The sequence below is a fragment of the Perca fluviatilis genome, chromosome 2, assembly GCF_010015445.1.
Source record: "Perca fluviatilis chromosome 2, GENO_Pfluv_1.0, whole genome shotgun sequence".
NCBI classification, from domain to species: Eukaryota; Metazoa; Chordata; class Actinopteri; order Perciformes; family Percidae; genus Perca; species Perca fluviatilis.
In genome coordinates this window covers 13,237,676-13,263,107 of record NC_053113.1, presented here as the reverse complement: position 1 = coordinate 13,263,107, position 25,432 = coordinate 13,237,676, and the positions used below count along the sequence as shown (strand labels likewise).

General features: G+C 40.2%; 1 protein-coding gene across 1 annotated transcript in view; it reads left to right on the top strand.

Moving 5' to 3' along the window:
- The first annotated feature begins 1,258 nt into the window (after positions 1-1,258).
- The window catches only part of ccdc9 (coiled-coil domain containing 9), a 36,936-nt gene continuing 12,762 nt past the window's right edge, over positions 1,259-25,432 (top strand). Inside the window, 14 exon segments of the mRNA XM_039823268.1 lie at positions 1,259-1,395; positions 2,947-3,025; positions 3,167-3,271; positions 5,479-5,628; positions 14,129-14,494; positions 14,602-14,715; positions 14,718-14,996; positions 15,170-15,253; positions 15,661-15,825; positions 15,947-16,128; positions 17,076-17,137; positions 19,759-19,803; positions 24,103-24,223; positions 25,017-25,131. Of these exon segments, the coding sequence (XP_039679202.1) occupies positions 3,023-3,025; positions 3,167-3,271; positions 5,479-5,628; positions 14,129-14,494; positions 14,602-14,715; positions 14,718-14,996; positions 15,170-15,253; positions 15,661-15,825; positions 15,947-16,128; positions 17,076-17,137; positions 19,759-19,803; positions 24,103-24,223; positions 25,017-25,131 (1,791 nt within the window). The 5' untranslated portion in view covers positions 1,259-1,395; positions 2,947-3,022.

Here is a 25,432-nt window from a genome sequence, read left to right as displayed (position 1 = left end):
AGTATTAGGGGACCACTAAGGTCTATATAAAAGAGACTTCAGATACAGTATTAGGGGGCCACTAAGGCCTATATAAAAGAGACTTCAGATACAGTATTAGGGGACCACTAAGGTCTATATAAAAGAGACTTCAGATACAGTATTAGGGGACCACTAAGGCCTATATAAAAGAGACTTCAGATACAGTATTAGGGGACCACTACGGTCTATATAAAAGCATTCAAAGAGCACCATGTCATGGGACCTTTAAGAAATATAGTTTTATAATTGCACTAAATAAAGGTTGCAAAAAAGTTACAGCACACATGTAATCCTAATATTCAGGACCAGTGCAGGACAGCAGTTTCAGTAGAGGAAAAAACAGAGAATATCAGCAAACTGAATTATAGCGCCCAAACATTCATTTTAACATGTTGTCATGTTATGGGACTTGTTGTGGTAAGTGCTTGTGTGCTTGTAGCTGCCAAAACATAATCAACTATAACCTAAGAGTGACTGTTGTGAAACTGTAATGATGTTGTGTAATAGGATAAAAGCCTGGAAAAGTATTGGGCTTCTCTCTGAGTCTCTGGGTGTCTGTGAGAATTAGGACGACACTTAGGATACGTAAAATAGTTTGCCAAGATAATTAAATTGTTATTCCCAAATACTGTTTTCTTGTCCTTCAGTTGGAGTCCAAATTGTATATGTTTATATATTAGAATCAGTATACTATGATCAATATTAGTCAACAAGTATTGAAAACCATCCCAAACACTTCTTTAGCCTTAGGTGGAACTGGAAAAGAGAGGTAACTAGTTCTTATCTTAACTACAAAAGTATTTATTTAAATTCTTGGAACATGTGTTTCCTCTTCAAGGGTGATGTAATGATGAGTTTATGTTTATTACATGAAACAAAATAGAATATGAGTAGGTTTTTTCTTTTTAATTATTTTTTCTCTATCCATTAGAATGTGAACGTAACAGGTTAATGTTGTTGCATACTCCGATACAGTAGGGGGAGGCATATACCATAAAAGTTGGTTTGTAGCCCGCCATTAAATAAAGAAGAAGAAGTTTATGTTGTGTACCCAAGGGGGTAAGCTATGGGTAAGCTTCGCTTTTATATATATGTCAATGCGTATAGCCCTTCTTATATACTGTCTATGGTGTACCCATCTTATATATGTCAATGGCACCCATGCGTGTACCGACATTTACAACCAAAACGATGGACGCCTCCCGTACACTAGGTGGCGGTATGCACCGTTTTAACAACCCACCATAACACCACAAGACGAAGAAGCAGCTAACAGGAAGCCGAATACAATAATGAGGACAGGCGCAGGAATTGGAAGAGAGTAACGAGTCCAAACGTTGCTCTTTACTGTCGTTACAACTCCCCTTGATACAGGTAATATTTACAAAGTGTCGCTTAAACGCCTCTAAATGTTTATTTCTCTGTTTTTGTGTGTGTCGGTGGTGTCGGCGGGGTGGTGTGTTTTCACCGTGGCGGTTCGGCGCTTTGTATCGGAGCAGACATGGCTCAGTGTGCTTACATTACTTCCCAGCAGAGTGAAAAACCAAAATAAATATAACGTGGAAGTACAGTAAGGGTTTAATGTCCCGGGCAGGTCTGTGTGTTGTTGTGTATCATGGCTGCTTGTTCTGTGACTCAGGTAACTTATATTCTGTCTGCGGCTCTAATACGCTTACAGAAGGATTTATTCATTTGGGTTCTTGTGACACACACACACACACACACACACACACACACACACACACACACACACACACACACACACACACACACACACACACACACACACACACACACACACACACACACACACACACACACACACACGATTGAAACCTAACTCTGTGATCAGCTGTAACCTTGCTTACTCAGGTCACAAAGGTAAAAGGGAGCCAATTCCACTACAACTTTTTAATGATTACATTTCTGGTTAATCTGTGCATTGCTCTCTTCATTGTTGTTTAGCAATAGAGGGAAGTCACATTTCTCTTGCTGTGACTAACACATATTTGGTATTTCTATTAGGTAAATATACAGGTGGGGCAACATTTTCCAAATTGGGCCCAATCATCCACACCCTCCAGTGTTCAAGACACAAAACAGCGCAGAATTTAAATCTTGGGATGCACCGATCTGACTTTTTTTAGGCCCTAACAAATAAATACATACTCAATTAACATTTATCATAAAAATAATAAAGCATGCACCAGCAACTTTGTAAAATATCCTCTGAATAAACAGGAGTTTTAATTTAAGTGTGAACCTTTTACGTGCAGCAACACATTGTTCAAAACCTAAACAGGAATTAAAACAGAAAGTATATAATGTATATAGTATAAACATAGAATTGAGTTAGATAGCTCGGCCCCCATTTGTCACCGAAATAGGCCTACCGGATCTAGCTACTTGAGTCTGTATCGGATTAGTGCATTCTTATAAAGGTATACAATTGTATATATTTGGGGTAGGTGCAGATTAATACAAAATGAATAATTTGTAATGTAAACAAGAATGTAGTAAAGCAGTAAGTAATGGTATATAAATTGATAAAGGGACAGCGGTTATGTTAACATTAAATTTACTTTTTTTTTCATATCGAATAATCCAGAAAAATGTTTAAACATTGTTTATTTCAAAAGTTGAACTACTGGACAAGATGTTTCCTATTTCACTGAATAGTTAATTCTCTGTGTAGGCTTTAAGTTTCCACAACACGCATGATTGGCCTCCAGAGTAGTTTTAATGTCACCAAGTTAAACGCTAATATAAGGGGAGCTCAGATAAACCTTCCCCTTTCAGCAACTTTTGTGTCAAACTCTGCACAGTAAAGCTCAAACATCCAAGTGAAGCGACAATAGTGGAGGGTAGACTTTAAAAAATGCAAGTGTAACTAATGGACTAATCCTTGACTGGTTTGCACTGCAGCATCCTCTTCATCCTCCTCGCCACAGGAGGAACAAGCAGCCAGCCACCTGTGTATGAAGACAAGTCACAGGCAGCTATGGTGAGTAAGAGAGAGAGAGAAATTAAAAACTGTAAACACAACATTATTATATATATTTTCCTAGTACTTCATTAAGGACAGATCGGCCTCCTCATCATTTCTTTGCACTCCTAACTCTCCTTCTCCTCCTCTCTGTGCCAGTCTTCAGCGGTGGATCTTAAGACCAAGGAGGAGAAGGATGCAGAGTTAGACAAACGAATTGAAGCTCTGAGAAAGAAAAATGAAGCTCTGGTCAAGAGGTATCAGGTACGGAGTACCTTTAATGTACGCAAAATGTAACTTGTATCAATCATCGTGTAGGGCTGCCTGTTTATGGAAAAATCATAATCACGATTATTTAACATGGTTACTCATTGACTTTTGGAAAGGTGTTGCATTTATTGAACTTAAAAAAAAGAGTAAAACAAATCAACAGTAAAAACACCTTGAACTGTAAAATGTCCCTTCATACTTTTCCTGTCTGAACTTTTTTTCATTTAGAACACAAGACAAAATAAGAGTAAAACGTATGCAAAAATAATGTTTTTTCCTGCTTACTTTGTTTTTGTGATCAAAAAAGTTGTATTGTCAATCACTTCGCAGATCTCTTTAACCACTTTAAACTTTTATGCTTTGTGGACTCTCCAGATTTGCTTTTAAATTGTAAATCAAATTACATTCAATTCAGGTAGCTTAAAAAAAAATTACTTATTTTCTTCAACCTGCAAAAGACTAGCTTTTTCTGTCCACCATTTTACAAAATATGGTGTTGACCTCATTTAATGTGTCCCAATTCTCTATTGCATAGGGCCTAAAACCAATAATCTCTCAAGTTTTACAAATTAATACTTGATAGTCTAACAATGGCGTGGCAGTCAGTGCTGGGAGAACATGTTTAAAGGGCAACTATTAAATAGCAATTTCAGGATAATACTTGTGCTAGAACATGTTTACATGCTTTAATGTTCAAAAAACACTTTATTTTTCTCTAACTGCTCATGGCTGCTGCATCTGCACCTCTGTATGAGACGCTTTGTATGAGCGCCTGTCTCTTTAAGCCCCCCTCCCGACAAAGCCCAGTCTGCTCTGATTGGCCAGCGTGTTTCCTGGAATCTGAGCTCCGCTGCAGCCTCCGCTGTTGTTTCACTAGCTAGATGAAACTGGAGCTACTGCAACGGAATAGCTACGTAGCAGTGCTTTCTACCGTGAAAAATCACCAATAAAGGCTTCTTACCCAAATACTACACAACCGGACATGTCCCAGCAGTAATTTGACCCCGAAATTAGGGAGAAGTGACCAGCACTGGCCGCCAAGATTACAGCTGTCTCGCGTTAGCATGCAGCTACTTGATATTTAGAACTAGGCTAACGTTAGATTGTAATGGAACGAAGCAACAGTTTCTACTGTCAGAAATCACAGTAAAAGGCTTCTGAACCAAACACTACCCATTCTGACATGTTTCAGCAGGATTGCAACCCGAAATTGGGGAGAATTTAACAAATTGGCAGCCAAGATGACAACGTTTACTGCCGTTAGCATGTAGCTACTACAGTTAACAGAGGGCACTAATAGATGATGGCAACACTTTCTACAGTCAATAATCGTAGATAAAGGCTTTTTAACCAAATACTACATAGCCAGGAATGTTAAGGAGTAATGTGACTCGGAATTGGGGAGAATTTCACAACACTGGCAGCCAAGATGACATATTTTACTACCGTTAGCATGTAGCTACATGCGACAATGTTAACACCACCACAGTAGCGTAGTAAAAAAACACTCCAGTCCTACCTACTTGGAGCAGATGAGCAATCATAGAAGGCCGGCTTAGAGTTGCGTAAAACACTTAGCCGAGAGTAGAAAAAACTGTTGAAACCGGAGCGTTCAGGACAGTTGGAAATCTGAACGGTTTAGCTCACTGTGGTTTCTCTAAAATACGTTTACCTCATTATTTGAAAATCTGACATCATATCATTGTAGATATGACAGAAAATACAAAAAAGCATAATATCTCTCCTTTAAATCGAAAATTGAATCAAATTGTGACCTTTTAAACCAAAAGTCTAATCAAGTCGTGGATTTCGAAAAACGTGGCCTAATGTTGTTTTGTCTTTTTTTCCGGAAGGGGGTCAAAGGGAAGGTTTTTGTGTCCTTTTTCTATGAGTTTTAGTTAAAGTTCAACTCGTATTAATTGTTGTTTTTCGTTTTTAGTAGAAGGATTTACAATTAATGTCTGCTTATGATAGTAGAAGGGTTGTTTCTATCTCTCTATCTGCGTGTTAAATACAGCCTGAGCAGATAACCCCTATATTTATATTTTATTCCAGTCATCCCCTTGAATATTCCCGAAATTCTGCAACCCTAGTTTGAACACACTGCTTGAAATACCTGTTCAGAATTAATCCGGAGTTTTTAGATTTGGCGACGCGGCTGTAGTCTCATCGCACTCATTCTGTCCCACGAACCTCAACAGGAAATAGAGGAAGACAAGAAGAAGGCAGAGCAGGAGGGCATCGCCGTGACAACACCTCGGAAACCCCGCCCCCACGAGCCAGAGACGGACAGGAGGAAGTCGGACAAGGAAAACTTCACTGTCACAGTCGACCTTTCGAAGCAGTCGGGGGTAAGACCTGATGTAGATCTTTATTGAGTCATGCCACTTTTTCAGAGCGATGATTAATCATAATCCAACAGAGCACACATTCATTCCTTAAAACTGTGAAACAACACAGTGAATATAGGGCTGGGCGGTATATCAGCTATTTAAATCATATCGATATATTTTCAAACTGCTGCTTGATGCTCCGGAGCCAGTAAAAAGTTACATGGACCAGTAAATACAATCAGCCCGGGCCAGTGGGTTGAAAAAGTGAGAGAGCGGTGTGTGTCGGCTCTACTCTCTAAACTTTCCTCTGTTCTGTCTGTCGCGCGAACAAAGACGCCAACGGACTCGTTTACTTCAAAGATGAAATGGCGCTCAATCCTTAAACAACATGCGAGTTGAAACGCAAAATAACGTTCATTGCGTCTCAGAGTAAAATACGACTGGGTCGAGAATGATGACTTGAGTTCTAAGAGTAACCTTTTGGGAAATAGCTCAGTGTGTAGCCTACGGTGTGAGAGACAGTGGATGTGCTTAGAGGAAGAGAGCTGTTGCTTGAGTCAGAGCAAAGGAGGAATTAACAGTAAAGTTGTCAAGTACACCTACAGCGTTGGTTTCACGGTTAAGCAGGAGAGGAAAACCTGTAATTGTACTGAATCAGTTATTATTCTAGAAAACAACTGAAGGAACATTCTCAGAGATAGGCCTATTTTTATATTTATTGTAGGGTATTTATATTAATTTAGTTATGTATATGTTTTGCAGCTGTATATTTTCAAACAGGGAAGAAACGCCTGTCTTTGCATTTGATTTGATCGCAGTCAGTGCTTGTGACATCTCATGTGGCTTTGACTTACAACTGAACATTTAGCTCACTTCTTAGGAAATACCATTATATATATCCTTATATATGTTTCCTTCAGCCTAGGACTGGGCGATATGGCCAAAAAAAAAAAATCCCAGATAAAAAAAAAAAAAAAAATCCGATTTAAGATTTAAATTGATTTTTTTCTCCCTCTACTTAAAATCAATCTGCAGATGACAAGTTTTATTTTGTTTTGACTCATACACACACACGGGGCATGTATACCATTATGTTTATTCATGCCAATTTTGTGGAAATATAAATTGGTTTGAGTGTTTTCCCTACCGTTTTTTTTTTTTTAGGCGTATTTATTCAACAACAACAAAACGGATGCGTGAGATAAAGCTGTTTTCACACAAAGGCCTACAGGTAATTCACTTCTCGTTCCTCGCTAAAAGTTCAAATCATTTTAACTTTATTGCGCATACTTCCCTCTCTCACCGGTAGCCACGTTGTCACTTGCTGTTGCTGTTTCGTGTGTGCTATGATGTTGTTGTTGTCGCTTGCCATACTGCTATGTGAAACCAAAGAACTTCTAATGTATCAAGAAGTGCCACTCCCTCGTTACTTCCGGCTTCTGAACTGGTTGCAGTTCCACCAGAGTTGCATATAGGGGGCGCTCACAGGCCAGTGCAGAATGAATGGGACTCTATGGAGCTATACCCCTCAAAACCCACTTTTCTCAGGATATCATTTTTTGTCTAGTAATTTGAATGTTGCATTCGAAAGGGGAGGCTAAAAAAATACACACTGCTGTGTGTTAGATTTTATTAAAGTCACTTTTTTGTTCTAAAAAGCCTTTTAAAATGTCAATGACGTCATACACATATACGGCCGGAGATACTGCTTTACGGCAAGAGTCCCTTCCTTTGTTCTCTCGAGGCATCGACAACACAGCTGATAGGTTAGTCTCTCTCTGTTAATACAACACAGCTGATAGGTTAGTCTCTCTCTGTTAATACAACACAGCTGATAGGTTAGTCTCTCTCTGTTAATACAACACAGCTGATAGGTTAGACTCTCTCTGTTAATACAACACAGCTGATAGGTTAGTCTCTCTTGTAATATAACCTAACACACGCTGATAGGTTAGTCTCTCTCTGTTAATACAACACAGCTGATAGGTTAGTCTCTGTTAATACAACACAGCTGATAGGTTAGACTCTGTTAATACAACACAGCTGATAGGTTAGACTCTCTCTGTTAATACAACACAGCTGATAGGTTAGTCTCTCTCTGTTAATACAACACAGCTGATAGGTTAGTCTCTCCCTGTTAATACAACACAGCTGATAGGTTAGTCTCTCCCTGTTAATACAACACAGCTGATAGGTTAGACTCTCTCTGTTAATACAACACAGCTGATAGGTTAGTCTCTCTCTGTTAATACAACACAGCTGATAGGTTAGTCTCTGTTAATACAACACAGCTGATAGGTTAGACTCTCCCTGTTAATACAACACAGCTGATAGGTTAGTCTCTCCCTGTTAATACAACACAGCTGATAGGTTAGACTCTCCTGTTAATACAACACAGCTGATAGGTTAGACTCTCTCTGTTAATACAACACAGCTGATAGGTTAGACTCTCTCTGTTAATACAACACAGCTGATAGGTTAGACTCTCTCTGTTAATACAACACAGCTGATAGGTTAGTCTCTCCCTGTTAATACAACACAGCTGATAGGTTAGACTCTCTCTGTTAATACAACACAGCTGATAGGTTAGTCTCTCTCTGTTAATACAACACAGCTGATAGGTTAGACTCTCTCTGTTAATACAACACAGCTGATAGGTTAGACTCTCTCTGTTAATACAACACAGCTGATAGGTTAGACTCTCTCTGTTAATACAACACAGCTGATAGGTTAGTCTCTGTTAATACAACACAGCTGATAGGTTAGTCTCTGTTAATACAACACAGCTGATAGGTTAGTCTCTGTTAATACAACACAGCTGATAGGTTAGTCTCTCTCTGTTAATACAACACAGCTGATAGGTTAGTCTCTGTTAATACAACACAGCTGATAGGTTAGTCTCTGTTAATACAACACAGCTGATAGGTTAGTCTCTCTCTGTTAATACAACACAGCTGATAGGTTAGTCTCTCTCTGTTAATACAACACAGCTGATAGGTTAGTCTCTCTCTGTTAATACAACACAGCTGATAGGTTAGTCTCTGTTAATACAACACAGCTGATAGGTTAGTCTCTCCCTGTTAATACATGTGCTAGAAAGAGGTTTGCTAATGTTTTAAAGACCACACCGAAATATTCACTCTGATATTCAGGCTCCACTTCGGATGCTGTCAAGCTGGATCTGCGATCGTAATCACTCCTTCACTGACCAATCAGCATTCATTAGCAGAATGCTAGCGTGTTATGGGCTACAACGAGTCACCCTGTAAGAAATCAAAAGGACATAAGTACTCGTTCATTCAACTTTCGACCTATAACCCATGTTGAACTTGCAAAAACTACAATCAAATCTGAGGTTTCTCAACAACAATCAGGCGAAAGAGACACATTTAGCCGTCTAGCTCCATAGAGTCCCATTCATTTAGCCGTCTAGCTCCATAGAGTCCCATTCATTTAGCCGTCTAGCTCCATAGAGTCCCATTCATTTAGCATCTAGCTCCATAGAGTCCCATTCATTTAGCCGTCTAGCTCCATAGAGTCCCGTTCATTTAGCCGTCTAGCTCCATAGAGTCCCATTCATTTAGCCGTCTAGCTCCATAGAGTCCCATTCATTTAGCCGTCTAGCTCCATAGAGTCCCATTCATTTAGCCGTCTAGCTCCATAGAGTCCCGTTCATTTAGCATCTAGCTCCATAGAGTCCCATTCATTTAGCCGTCTAGCTCCATAGAGTCCCGTTCATTTAGCCGTCTAGCTCCATAGAGTCCCATTCATTTAGCCGTCTAGCTCCATAGAGTCCCATTCATTTTAGCATCTAGCTCCATAGAGTCCCATTCATTTAGCCGTCTAGCTCCATAGAGTCCCATTCATTTAGCATCTAGCTCCATAGAGTCCCATTCATTTAGCATCTAGCTCCATAGAGTCCCATTCATTTAGCATCTAGCTCCATAGAGTCCCATTCATTTAGCCGTCTAGCTCCATAGAGTCCCGTTCATTTTGCACTGGACCGCGATCACCCCCAGTGGAACTCTGGTGGAACTGCAACCAAAATCCGGTACAATGGGGCTGGATAGGGAGTGGAACGGCTTTCCACAGACCGGCTTTGGTGAAACTAACGCTACGGAAGCTCTGGGGAGCCAAAAATGCACCATTACACAAAAACTCGATTTACTTATTTTTTAAATCGGCCGCAACAAAAAATTCGAATTCATTCATTTAATCGATTTTTCGCCCAGGCCTACTTCAGCCTAAAAATAGAGATATGATTTTTGGTCCATATGGCCCAGCCCTAAGTGAATATCCGTTCCACGAGTGCCGTGATGCATCTTTCCATCATTGGGCGTTGTTTTGCTGGCTGTAGAAAAGATAACCTCTTTATCTGGTTTGTGATGATCCTGCAGACAGAAGACGCAGCTGATAGATTCTCAGTACTCTGTTTATCTGTTTACCAGCCAGCTGCTCTACCCATCATGCCCTGCGTCAGTAATAGCCTGTGCCAAGGAGGTTATGTTTTTTGGCACAGAATTACAGGCTTATGAGTTAATGAGATGAGAGTTTTCTGTTTAGTGTTGGTGAGCTCTGCTTCTCCTGTACAAAGATTTGATTTGGCAAACATTTCTGTATTAAAATAGAGCTGAGATGATTTCACCTGCGGCAACATGCTGTTAAAGAGATTCTGATTCAACATATTAAAGTACACAAACCAAGCTCTGTAATCTGTTTATCCAACTCTTTATGATTGATAAGTATGCAATTAAGTTCCGCTTACATCTGTTATCATGTACCACATGGTATGTAAATGCATTGCTTTGTACCAGCAGCACCATAAGAACACATACAGATCATGTTGTGAGTTACATTTTTAGGCAGTTTTTGAATCGGAAAAAAAGGAAAGTGGCTGGAGTGCATTGACATTGGCTTCCCATTATGGCTGCACAATTAATCGAATATTAATCACGATCACTATTTTGGCATCCCACAGTGAAATGAGCATGATCGCCTGCATTATTGACATTTAAAATGCGAGCTTCCCTCATAGAAAACCCCGCTGCATGTCAAATAAAGTGCTTCCTAAACTAACCCATGACAACACTGTACTGCAACAGGTGTCTTTCGGTTTAATTAAAGGTATTATTCTACAGTATTGAATCCCAAAATTGAAAACCAAATACCTACCCTTCAAACGAATATGCAAATGGTTGTATTTTGTGTCCAGCCCGACTTATTTTGATGGAAAGATTTGAACATAAGCAAGAAGCATACACGGAAGTAAAAGCAGTGCTCTTTTATGCTTGTGTATTTAAATGTGTTCAATACAAATATTTGTCCCTAAAATCAGTATTTTTTCACCATAAGTATTATTGATCAAAATCATGATTATTATTTTGGACATAATTGTGCAGTCCTACCTCACATAAAGCGTACATGCACATTCTGAGAAATTATTTAATGAAATTGAAATATTGTATGATAAATAATTATGATAGAATAATAAGCTTTGGGCCTAACCACTGAAATCAAATCATCAGAGAGATTTTATTTTTAGCAGGTAGCGTACAGTGGCATAATGATACTATGAGAGCGGTGAGAGGGAACCAGAACAGTTGTTTTAAATAATGAGCTAAAACCTTTAAAGCTCCGTAAAGCCGAGAGGGGCTGCAGATTCTGCAAAATTAAAACTGTCGCTACGAGAGACACCTTTCACATTGTTATTTCATACATTACAGTCCTTCCAGAAAAATTCGGAGAGTTTTTGTGACTGTTGCGGGCAAAAATCCTTGATTATGCGGTAGGGCTGGGCGATAAAACGATAACGATATGTATCGCGATAGACACGTAATCAATATCAATAGAAAATGCGTTCGATAAAACGTTCGATAACTTGTTTTTCTTCTTCGGAAGAAACCAGAAGTTGCAAAGCAAGTTTGGTTGCATGAACAAAGGCACTCACTCTCTGGTAACCTAGCAACGTAGGGAGTGACACTCTAACAGCCAATCATGTAACAGTATCAAGTTTGGTTGCGCCACATCGCTGTCTTGTGTTGGATTCTACAATAACAGAACCGGCGGCGTGTAGCGATAAGTGGAAAGTGAGTGCCGCAGCGAGCGAGGAAATTGTTGATAAAACAGGAAAAGTCAGTATGGCAGTTTTGGGGATTTTATAAGTCCGACCGTCGTCCCCACCAACACTACTGCAAACTTGTTTTACCACCTTAGCCGCGCTCACACTTTGGAGCAAAGCCGTATTCGCCAGCAACGTCCAACATCTGTAGCTGCTACACCGCACAAGCAGCAGACCGCCATGGAGAGGTACTCTGCATCAGCGCCTTACTAAACGCTACAAAGAAATAACGGAGGCAGACGTGCTGAGCACTGTCCAGAAGCCAGGTTACCAACCTAGCACTAAAGCTGCAGAAAATAGTTCTTCTCAGGTTTCAGGTTTCTCTATGTTTATATTTAACACTTTGCACCATTTTATTACACCTTATTAAGCAGTTCTTACTTATTCTTTCTTCACTGTGATTTTAGACTTATGTTTACATTTTAATTTTGATTTCCATGGTTGTGTTGACATTTCTGCTTTTATAACTGAGGGGAATATAATCAAAGGAAGGTTAAGTTTAAAATAAAAATGTTTAAATTTAATATATTTTTCTCCTGGTCCTTATTTTAAATAGGTCATAAAAAATATCAATAATTATCGATATCGACCGATATGAAACACTTATATCGTGATACAGTTTTCAGCCATATCGCCCAGCCCTATTATGCGGCACGTTTTCTTAAAAAATGCCATGTAATATGCGGGATATTTATGCGATGAAATTGCGGGAACTTGCAAAATTTGCGGTTTGAAAAGAGAAAAAAAAGTGTTTTCCCCCAATACCCTGCTTTAAAAAAAAAAAAGTATTTCAAAAAATAGTTTACAGATATTCAGTCATCACAATACGTAAACAAATAAGATACAAAAATATAATATGAAAGTAAAAATAAAAGTAATAGTCTAAACAGAGGGAAATAAAAGATACAAAAGAGACAGACTTTCAAAAATCGTTAATATAGACAGCAGGAGCACTTAAACAGATAATATCCGATATTAAGATAGCTTTCTGATACCAACGTAAGACTCAAAGTCCATGTCAAATTCAACCTCCAACACCTGCTTTTGGATGATGTTCACGTCGCGTAATTACGTCACTTCATAACGTTCCCATGGCAACAGGGGAAAATGGCTGTGAAGTAAACGCAACATTTTTTCAACTTTCTGCTAAGATATATTACGGGACTTTTTTGCAACGAAAATGCGGGGATTATGAAATCATGCAAGCCGCGCATATTTTGCGCGGAAATCGGCACTTTATGCGGCGAAAGTGCGGCGTATTTGAAAAAATGCGCCCCCCACATAAATATGCGGACTTTGGCTGATTATGCGTTGAATTATGCGATGGCATGATCGCGTTTTTCTGGAGGGGCTGACATAATGATGAAAAAAGGCTGCTGTAAATAACTAGAGCATAAAGATGAATGATGACCGTAGCGATCGAAACTCGTTGCAGGTTTCTAATTTGCCTCCTGCAGCAGGACAGTTGCTAAGTCCAGGAGGGTTGGTGGCGTAACCGTGCCGTCGACTCCTGCTGAGGTCCAGATTGCCTCAAAAATGACCGCTGATGACTGCAGACCCCCGGTGCTCGACCTGCAAAGGTTACAAGACAAAGACGGGCCTGCTGCACATGTGCACCAGTCTGAATGGATATTTATATCGCAAAAGGGCAAACTCAGTTCATTATTCTGTTAAACCTTTTCCAATGCTTAACAACGGTCTCCTGATCCTCGAGCTTGAAGAGCTCCTCATAAAACTGATGAGCAATCGCTGCCTCTCGCTGTCTCGCTCTCTGAGTTCATAATGTTGTAGTTTTGCATAATCCATAGCCCTGATTATGCTTTTGTACTTTTTATGTGGCACCAATTCTTCAGATTGAGGATATTGTTTTCTGTTTAAATTAAAAGTACATGGGTAAATTCAGCACAGGAATACTTGTTTTACCTGCTAAATTCCATTTTGGAGACATTTACCACTTTATTACCAGCCAAATAATAACCAAAATAATTTCTAGACTAGAATATGATAGAGTAGTCATGTGTACAGATGACTTGCAGTGATTTACAATCTGTTTGGTTTATGAGACCCAAAACATTCTTTAATGCAGAGTAGTGAATAGGGGAACCAACCCACCAAACATAACAGCCTACAATGTAAATGTGCACAGTGATTTATTATTAGTGTGAATAGGAAAACATAAATTTATTTATTTTTCATTGGTAGGATTTTCTTTTTTTTTTTTATGTATCCTAATCATCTTCTGACCATGCAAGGATTTTTTTCTATGACCTCTTAAAATCCTGGCTGTCATGTTGAGACCTCCTGCTCCACAAGCTGACTGAAATGATTAAAATATGGTACTCGGTAACTACGACATAAACCTTCTGTCCACACTGTAAGGACTGTGTGTGTTTCCTGCAGGACAAGAGAGTCGTGAATGATTGGAAATCCGGAGCGCCTCGTGGCCGGAAGACGTCAGAGGAGAGCGACGGCTACCGAGGAGGGCCAAACGAAGGCCACAGAGGAGAGCCAAACGATGGTCACAGAGGAGGGCCAAACGAAGGCCACAGAGGAGAGCCAAACGATGGTCACAGAGGAGGGCCAAACGACGGCCACCGAGAAAGGCCAAATCACGGCCCCGAGGGCCCAGCGACAGCCACCGAGGAGGGCCAAACGAAGGCCACCGAGGAGGGCCAAACGAAGGCCACCGAGGAGGGCCAAACGATGGTCACAGAGGAGGGCCAAACGAAGGCCACCGAGGAGGGCCAAATGATGGTCACCGAGGAGGGCCAAACGAACCCCCACCCCCCCCCCCCCCCCCCCCCCCCCCCCCCCCCCCCCCCGCCGCCCCCCCCCCCCCCCCGCGGGGGCCCCCAACATTTTCCCCCCCAGAGAGCCAAACGATGGCCACCGAGGAGAGCCAAATGATGGCCACCGAGGAGGGTCAAACGACGGTCACCGAGGGCCCAGCGACGGCCATAGCCCCCCAAGGAGGATGGGGTCTGGACGAATGAGTCGGGGAAGTCAGAGAGGAGGAGGAGGAGGCCGCCATGAAAGAAGAGAATGGGAACCCAGGACACCCAGAGATGGAGAACCTGGAGAGTCAGTAGCACATGGACGTAGAGGAGGAAGGAGAGGAAGAGGAGGAGGCGAGGGAAGAGGAAGAGGAGGAGGCGAAGGAAGAGGAGGAGGCGAAGGAAGAGGAGGAGAAGGAGGTGGAGGTGGAGGAGGAGGAGGAGGAGGAGGAGAAGGAGGAGGGACACCAGGTGGCATGGACAGGAAATCCAAGGTGAATTGAGGATTAATTATTAACGATAATGGAACGATATTGAAATGAAATCCTATTGAATAGAACTGCATAATGCATATGAAATGTAAGGAATGAGAAGGAGGGGAAAAATATGGAGTGGGTGTATTAATGATGCGAAAACTTGTGTTGTTGTTGATGTTATTTTTGGACAGGAATGGGAGGAGAAGAGACGACAGAACATTGAGAAGATGAATGAAGAAATGGAGAAAATAGCAGAGTATGAGAGAGGACAGCGGGTATGAGAGTCCCTGTTTTTAAAAATGATTTTTCTAGTGTTTTAGCACATTTTTTGGTGGTTTGGCTTTCTTTCAAAACCATCCTGAGATTCCTGCCTAGCATCTGTCTCCTTAGAATCTCATTTGGTGGCCTGTTAATCAGCTTTAAAAATAAACTTTAAATTGTCATATACTGTAACCCTTTTTTTTTTTTTATTAAGTCGTCCCAGATTTAATATCTACTGACCTTCTGTGGTCTGTTTTTTTCATAATAAATGTACAAATTCTTAGTGTTGATATTGTGTTTTGGGGAGAAACAAAGTAGGCTTTACTTCAACATTTTGATCATAGCAAGCTGTGTCCAAAATGAACATGGAGGAAGCTATTTAATCGTGACCGAGCTTCACATTTAGAATTCCTCTCCTTAGCAGGATGGAGACAAGCCGATCCGAAACTTCCTGGACGACCCGAGACGTTCAGGCCCAGCGCCAGACATAGACCGCAAGGAGGGCAGCAGGAGACATGTACGAAACTGGGGAGGACTGGACTTTGATAACGTGAAGACAGGAGCTGAACTGGAAAAAGAGTGGACCGTGAGTAGTGCCGTTCCTTTAAAAAAGGTCCTATGCCAGAAAAGCGTTTTAACAGCCAAACCATTCTTATGCTTCCTCCTCTAGCGTTGTTAATTTTTCTAACTTTGTGACCTGTCCGTAGAGTCGAAGGCCCGGACAGAAAGGCTCTATGGACATGACCATGTCAATGACCGGCCGGGAGAGAGCAGAGTACCTGCGCTGGAAGAAGGAGCGCGAGCAGATTGACGAGGAGAGACTAGCACGCCATCGTAACGCCACAGGCCAGTGGAGACGAGAGTGGGACGCACAGAAGACGGAGAACATGTGAGGAAGAAAACATTTCATCTTCAATTTGAATTTATTTCTGTGATAGATTTCTGCCTGAGGAGGAGCGTCAAGCAGAAGCCTGAAACTCATTGCCATGCCGAGCAACTGCTGTTTCATGATTTTTTTAATGTGTTTTTAAGATTTTTTTTTTTATCTAGAGCTGCAACTAACAATTGTTTTTATTATCAATTAATCTGACGGGTATTTTCTCAATTAATTGATTAATCGTTTTGTCTATAAAAAAAAAAAAGGGAAAGGCGTCTGCTATAATTTCCCAAAGCACAAGATGATTTATTCAAATTGCTGTTTTATTTGATCAATTGTGCAAAACCCCAAAATATCTAGTTTACAATCAGATGACAAAGAAAAGCAGGGAATCATCACATTTGAAATATTTCTGCCTTGTCTCTGTAAAACGATTCATCGATTATCATGATTAGTGTTCTGACGATCGGAGGGGCCCATCACACATTTGTGCTGATGATGATTCGGGTGAGTTTTATAGCTAGACGATTGATAGATTTTATGTAAAATCATATCATGGTTTCAGCTTTACAAACATGAACATTTGCATCTTTTCCTTTTTATTAATGTTAATAATTTTAATGTATTAGTTATAATGTTGAGGTTGGACAAAATAACATTGTGAAATGTGTTGCTTTGGGTTATGGGTAATTGTGATGAACATTTCTCACTAATTTTCACAACCCAAACAACTGATTAATGGGGAAAACAATCAGCAGATTAATTCATAATGAAAATAATAATTTGTGTGTTATTAGTACTTTTACTTAAGTAAAGGACCTGAATACTTCCTCCACATGGTAGACAGTGTTTGTCGTCCTCTTTATTCAGACTGACAGGCATGACGAGAAGGGTGTGTGTGTGTGTGTGTGTGTGTGTGTGTTGGTCTGGTCTTTCTAACCCTGCGGCTTATTTCACAGGTTCAAGGAGGACCCATATGGGGCCTCAGAGGGCATCACACCCGAGCAAGGCAGCAGGAGAGGCAAGTCCACGCACACACACACACATTTTACCCACAAACACTGTAGCTGTGGTTACACAACAGCTGGTGACCTCCATCCCATGTCTCTGCTTGTCTGACACGATGTCGCTTCAACACGTCGTCACATAGACGCACATCGTAAACACACATCACAGGACACAACACCCAGCTAATTAGGGCCGATGATGTAAATGAGAGTTGATTAAGCTCGTTATGTAAATGATCACTGTATTTCCCCGGAGTCCAAATCAACCTTTTTAAGTCGCGGTAATGCTGATCTGAGAGGAGCTTTCAGAAGGACCCCAGCATGCCTTTATGGGTGCCAACTGAGTCTCTTTCATTGAAACAACAAGTGGATAAACAGCCACGACCATTATAAACCAGCCACAAATAAATCTATCTCTCTCTCTCTCTCTCTCTCTCTCTATCAGAGCCTTCTCAGTTAGGAATATGCTTGAATATACGTATAAACAAAAAAATCAGGTGTTTCATCAACACAATCACTCATGTAAACCAAAAATATTTTACTATTTAAAACAATGAAAAGATCCCGTCGTCATCTGTTCGTTATCTCCTGGCCTCTCACACGAGACTAACCCTAACCCAGCATTAAATAATCATGATTAAAACAGAAAGTTCATATGAGCAGCTAGTAAAATAAACAAACTGACAATATGCATTGATTGATTGCTATCAAAGAATTTCTGTAAATTTAATCTTTCGCAGTTGCATTTATATTTTTGAGAGCCTGAAGATTTTTTTGGTTGAGGTACCTTAAAAGTGCTTTCATTTTACTCTGAAACTGCTCTGTTAACTACTACTCTCCAACTCTTGAACAGTTTTAAACTTCTCTGCAGTTTATGGATGTAAAACACAAGCAGTATTCGCATGAAGTTTGCGAAAACAATCTGGGTTTTTACTTTGTAAATGACAATTACAAAAGTTTTTAAAACTGAGAAGTTTAATTTTAGAGCCCTGTCTTTGTGTGAATTGACATTTAACCCTGACGGCCAGTTAAACACATTTAGTCTCTTTACAGTGTAAGCAGCTTTATTATGGCTTTGTTCTGCTCATGCGTGTTGGTAATTTCAGTCAGTCATCCGGATGCTAAAATAATTCACTGTGGGACTGTGGTAATCCCAGGACACAAATCAAAGTCCCTTTGAGTGGCTTTGCATCTTTAATGCTGCTCTTCCCTTCTACTGTTTGCTTGGTGGTGCTTGTAATGTAAATTTAAACAAGTACAACTAGATATTTTAATGAAACAATATGTCAGTCTGGAATTATTAAAATATAAAAGATAATAAAAATGAAAAACTAAGGCGCTTCTTTGGGGAAGTTTTGCTGTAGTGGCCCGAGAAAATCGCTCAAAGTTGACAGAATAAAATGCTAAAAAAAAAAAAAAAAAAAAACTTTTTTCTTAATTCAAGTAATCATCTTTCCAGGGCTACACAATCATAAAATATTCAGTCATAGTTTTGACTTCCACTTGATCAGGTGCAGAAATAACATTTCTGGTTTAGAGTAGGGTTAGACATCACCACTGATTTCCGGATTAGATTTTCGATTCAATATCGATTTGATGAGGCATATTTCAGTTACATAACCAATTTTTGCTTGGATATGAAAGATATTCTCAAAGTTTCATGAGGATGTGATTATCCTTGAGGTCACAACAGGTTTATTTTATAAGGTGAGGTCAAGTTTCAAAAAATAGATTCACTACATTGAAATGGCCACTTTGTGGACTAACATCATCACACATGAATAAAAATGGGCTCATTGAATCTACAGGAGTTCCAGCTTTCCAGTCATACCAAATCTATGCAACTCCAAGACTGTTTAGGAACCACAGTATGTAGAAATATATTCACATACACCGTTTTAGAGTGGGCAAAATTAACACATTTGTACTGTAGGAGAAAACATTTTCATCATCTTCTTCATCATTCTGATCCGTCATTCAGATATCTTTCAGAGGTCTAGGGACACTTTTGAAAATGGCTCAACAAAACTTAGCGTATCTTTGGAGCGTTATTTAGCCCCCTTCCCATCAAGCTACAGTAGCATGACACGGTTGGTACCAATAGATGCCTTAGGACACTGTTTCAAATAATACCTATCTTCACTTTAAAACGTTAAAGCCAATAAAAGACGGCAATGTGTGCCGAGATTGCCAGCAGTCTCTTGGGTCGATCTCCGGATTTCATCAATTGATATATGATCTTTCAAATGAAGATCAAGTTGTTTTTTTTATCCAGTCCTATTTTAGAGTGCCTTTTTTATTTAAAGATGTACATTTCAAGTGTTCTTTAAACTGTAGTTTCATGAAAGTGAAGACCATTTTATGTCAATTAAAAATCTTCAAACGCTGGAATACAGTTATAGTATATAAATGAATTATGATATCAACGTGTATTATATGAGACTTACATTTTTAGCAGCCTTTACCCCACGGTACAGCTCTCATCTCGGTGTCTCACATGCGTTTTACGTCTTTAGTGATAATACACTTTGGCTCAGTAGCAAGATTAATGATGTTCACATGGTTATGATGTCTTTTGATTTCTCGTGGGTGTGTTGGCCGTACTGTAATGTGTTTGTGTGTGTCCTCTCTGCAGCCCGGGGGCGTAACTGTCGTACAGAGCCTCGGGGCAGGGCCTCAGGTTAGACCACAGCATGGGACTGAGATTGTTTTGCTGTGTGTTTTTATTTTATTATTTTATTTTGTTCCATTTGTGTGTCTGTCTGAAGCACAACAACTGCACCCAAAACCAAAGTCCCAAACCTAACCTGGCCTCCTGGAAAAAAAAAGTTATAATTTTCATTAACTTATTAAATAAATAAATAGTTTGTGTATATGTGACTGTGTAACAATCTGAATCTGAATCTTAAAACTTAAATTGTTTTAATTTAATGTGCAGTAATTCCTTTTTTTTTTCTTTCATTTGCTTAATATTATTCCCATTTTTATGTTTTAATTTTTAATAGGGCTGTTTTAATCTTTAAAGCTCGTACAAAGTCTTAAATATAGCTCTCTGAAACCTGCAAATACCCAGCCGCACAGATCTTAAAGTGGAGGTTTGACCTCAAACACAGTCCAGTCCTTCTCAGGGTTTTGCTTCAGGAACTGGGCGACCATCTGTAAAGATTTGCTCATTTTTCCTTGAGGCTGTTAAACACCTGAAAAAACTTCTGACTGCACACACACTAACCTCAGGATGTGTGATTACGTTTACATGAACAAAATTTTCCTGTCAAAAGTCAATATTCCTACTAAGCTGTTTACATGGCTAATGAAAACTAATATTCCACTAATATTCTTGTTTACATGCAGCTGTCAAAATAGGATTTTTTTTCAAATTTTTCCACCGTTGGCGGACTTGTTCGACCGTTGGAACACAGCCTCCATCTTTCTTTCTTATTTTTTTTTTTTATTAAGTGGCATTTTAGGCCTTTATTAGCTAGGACAGCTTTAGACATGAAAGGGGGGAGAGAGAGAGAGGGGGGGGGGAATGACATGCAGCAAAGGGCCGCAGGTCGGAGTCGAACCCGCGACAGCTGCGCCGAGGACTAAGCCTCTGTATATGGGCGCCCGCTCTACCAGGTGAGCTGCCCGGGCGCCCAGCCTCCCTCTTTCATTCCTTCAACCACCTTCTTGAAAAGGTTGGCGTTGCGATGTTTGCGCAGATCCAAAAACCTGTTGATCTTTCCTCAAACGGGTTTTTAAGAAACCCATTTTTGGGGAACTGTTCTTGTATCGCTAAAAGAAAGTTTCCAAGCGAGCCGCCACGTTGGACCGGTTTGAAATCCATGAGCGGACAGCCCGCGAGTGGAAAGCGTTCGTCGAATGAGGTGCAGCAAAGTGTTTTTTCTGCGGTTGTAGGAGGGTGTAGCATGTATGTTGTCTTTGCTGATCATTAGACATGAAAGAGAAGGAACAACTGCTGTGTCTGGATACAGGCGCACCCGTCAAGCAGCGCAGTCCCTCCCGTCCCCTGTGGACACGAACCGTTAGTGCTACTGTCGCTTTCTCTGAGTACCGCATGAGTGATGTTTGCCTTTTCTGTGGCCAGAAAGTCGAATCCTCAGTCAAAAGCAATCACCAGTCAGGTCTTTCAGGCTGATCTGTACTGTGATGAGGTAAAAAGATAAATATTTCTAACGGCTGTTCAGTCCTGGTTACTTTCATTTCTTTGTGTTCTTTTTTTCTGAGTGTATATAAGAGATTATAACATTAAACCTGCTCCACATTAAAGCCTGCTTTCGCTTTGGCTGTGTGATGTGCATGTGTTTCCTTTTTTATTCACCATTTCTGGAATGACTTGAGTGTCCTCTTCACAGCCCCGAGCTGCTCCGGTAAATCTCTTCATCCTCTCAGTTTTTTTTCTTTTCTCCTCACTGAGCCCTTCATTTCTTTTGTACTTGTATCTTTCTCTTCCTGACCTTTTTTTTTTTAATCACTTCCTCCCCTCCTTTCTCCTCCCTTTTGAGCTCTTATCCTCCTCCCTCCCTCTCTCTGCATCTCCTCTCTGACCTCTCTTTGCTTTCTCCCTCCTCCTCCTCTCACATCTTTCCTTAACTGTGACCATTTTAATCCCTTCACACCTCCTATGGTTTTCTTTCCGTCTCTCTCTTTCTGTACTTTTCTTTCCCTCCATCAGCTGCTCATCTGTTCTATTTCTCTCACTTTTGACACATTTTTATTTACTTTACCTTCCACTCGTAATCATTTCCTCTTTCCGTCACATCCCTCCCAGACTAGCATCTTTCTCATTTCACCATCAGGGCAGAGATGGATCGATCTTTCCTTTTTGTAGCAACGATTGCGACTGAAATAAAAAAATATTACTTTAAGAGGGTTTGTTCCAACAACATACAACCCACTAATGTGGTACTCGCAGCTACTTAACTGGGAAATTAACCACTACATACCCGATGTTTTTAAAATATTTTTTTTGCCAACAAAGGTCTGTTGTTTTGTCATCCCAGATTTATTACATTTATATAAAACAAAATTATTCACCACGTCTGAAAAGCGAATAAAGCGACTTTTTGACTTGAACCTTAATTATGTTGTACACCGGACTCTTCATGTTGATATTACAACCTCTAGTATGCTTCACCCCTTTACTCGAACGCAGCACATTTGCTCTGTTTCAGTATTTTTGTAGCCGTAATGTTTGTCCTAAAAGGGCATTAGAATAAAGTTAAAAAAAAAGCCCCCAAAGGCTGTAGTTTAAAGTCTCTTACAACGCCCCTTAGCTGTTCTAAAATCTCCGTAAACCTTGGGACTTAGTGATTTTTAAAACGGTTACCTGGCAATGTTTCATAACATAAACACACAGCAACAAAAAATGCATAAGTTCTGTTATTGATGTCATGCACTTCGTTTTCTAAAGTATTTTCCAACGGCTCCGAACGCAGCTGAGCCAATCCTAATCCAGAGCTGGAACTATCGGTTTTAAAAGATGTATTTTCTCTATGTCACACGCAGTATCACTATCATGGTAGCCAGTCTAAAGCGCTCCTTTAAAATCCATTTGATCTCTCCTTCCCTCCCACTCGGAGCCATCCATCACCCACTAGCTAACAAACAAACAGACGTTTGACCTCGTCCCAGAGTTCAGATGGACTCTGCAGCAGGTTGACCGCTGCTCTGATGTTACATAAGACATCGACTCTCCGACCGCAGCAGCAGAAATGGACTGTTTTTTCTGGCATGTTCATTTGATTTTTGCACTATTTACTGATACTCTTTATTGTTTATATTTTGTTTTTATTTATATATTTGCACTCTTACCTACTTTGTACTGAAACCGCTGCACAACAATTTCTCTCGGGATAAATTTCCATCTTGTCATAAATGAATTATTAAAGAATGCCACTCCTAACACAGAACATGATTAGTATGGAATACAGTGGTGCTCATAAGTTTATGAACCCATGCTAAAGTTGACTAAAAAGAGGAATAAACATCTTTGTGAATGAATAATGTATCGTAAATAAATAAATGTTCTTCCTTAAAATACTTGGGGCATAAGTCAGTACACCCCTATGTTAAATTCCCATAGAGGCAGGCAGATTTTTATTTTTAAAGGCTAGTTATTTCATGGATCCAGGATACTATGCATCCTGATAAAGTTCCCTTGGCCTTTGGAATTAAAATAGCCCCATATCATCACATGCCCTTCACCATACCTAGAGATTGGCATGGGGTACTTTCCATAAAATCATTTCTCAATGCAAATCAAACCAGCTATTAGGCTAACTGAAATAAAACCATGGCACGGCAAACAATATTTCACTTCCTGGCTTTCTCTTGCGTCTGACGACACTTGTGACGCTCAATATGGTGTCAGTGTTGTTCTCCGAAGTATGTGGGAGATGTACCACTTTTAATTTGGGTAAGCCGTTTCGACCAAAAAGCATGGAATTTCAGCCATTCTGTTAGGAGGTTTGGTTTTATGTAGATGCCATGACACTGTATGTTTACCAAAGATAAGGTTAATTCTGCTGACACACTGTGCTTCAAAAAGGGCCAATGGGAATCACTTGCCAGTGTTTCCTCTATGTTGATGTTGTAGTGGCGGCCCACCACGGTATCAGAAGTAGGGCTGTACAAAAAATGTAGTTGCGGTTGCCTTTTAAATTATCTTATTTCAATATTTTATTTTATTATATCTGCCGACATAACGCCCCCCGTTGGCTGCCGCTCACATTGCAATTTAACAACAAGTATAACTATTCAGAGGTTATTGGGCCCGTCCAGTTGTTCGTACAGACCTGCCCCCACTGCTAAAAAATATCCTAAAGGAAACACTGCTTGCTGTAGAGTATTTGACCACACGTCCACCATTTCTTTTCTCACCTTCCACTCCCTCTCCTCTCTGATTTAGCCTACCGTTGTAGATCAAGTATTACAACTGACTTGATTTATAATCACCTTCGAATTTTTCTCCCAGACGACAGTAAGCGGCCTCCTAAAGCTCCGACCATTGGCGACTTCCTGTCCCAGGGCAGGACCCCAGGGCAAAGAGGCGAGCGGGGCAGAGGTAGGGGCCGAGGACAGAAACCGAGCTACAGGTAAATCCACACAGACATTACAGTCTCTCCTCTAGCAAAAATTATCCATAGATTGTCAGATGATGCTGAAACAAGTCTACTGTAGAACTGATAGGATGTTGACGGTGTTTCTTTGGACAGCCAACTCGATAGAAGACACTTCTGGCGTTAATAATGCAACTAATTATTATTTTCGAGATTGATTCATTGATGAAGGTTTCAATTTGTTGGCCTGTTATTGTGAATCTGGCGGTAGTGGAATGTAACTAAGTATAATTACTCAAGTACTGTACTTAAGTACAATATTGAGGGTCTTTACTTGAGTTTTTCAGTGTAATGCTACTTTATAATTGTACTCCACTACATCTCAGAGGCAAATATTGTACATTTTACTCCTATACATTTATTTGAAAGCTTTAGTTACTTTAGGTGAAGCTACACAGCAGTGTATATAAAGTTATTAAATGTAAAGAGCATTAAATAGATGAACACATTCATGCAGCAATAATTATAATCCATTATTCTAAAATGGGTCATTCTGCAAAGGGAGTACTTTTACTTTTGGTACTTAAGTATCAAAAGTAAATGTGTATCTGCAGAGATCCTGCCGTCTGCCTGTATGTTCTCCTTTCATTCGGCTGTGTTCGAGACATTTCTGGGTGTTTCATACATGTTCGTCCCTGATTAGTTTACTCTGTAAAATGCTTTGATTTGTGTGTATGTGGGGAGACTCGTATGCTTTTTTGCATTTGTGTGTGCTGCTTCTCACATTGATGTGCGTTGAACCTCTGACATGCCTGGATGCCTTTGACAGCATGCACGACAACCGCTGGGAAGGAGAGAAGGAAGAGGAGGACAATACAAAGAGAGAGGAGAAGACCAAAAAGGAGGAAAAGGAAGGAAAATCCAAACCTCCCACAGCACAGAAGGTAGAGGGGCTTCTTCATTAAAAATGCAAACAACCTCACCGTTAGCTTACAGGAGGTGGTGGCAGCTCCAGTCAAACCCAGGCAGGCATCTAAACTGGACATGTTTGATATACGTTTTTTTTATTTTTTTATTTAAAAGAAAGCGAGATCCTGAAAAAGTGGAACTCTCAGCAAGCACTTCTATCACCTAGGGCACATAGACTGCATGTACACACATCACTTACTCAAAGAAACCAACATTTCATTAAATAATTCTTTAGGGCAGATAATGGACGCATTTAAAACCACTATAATCAATTTT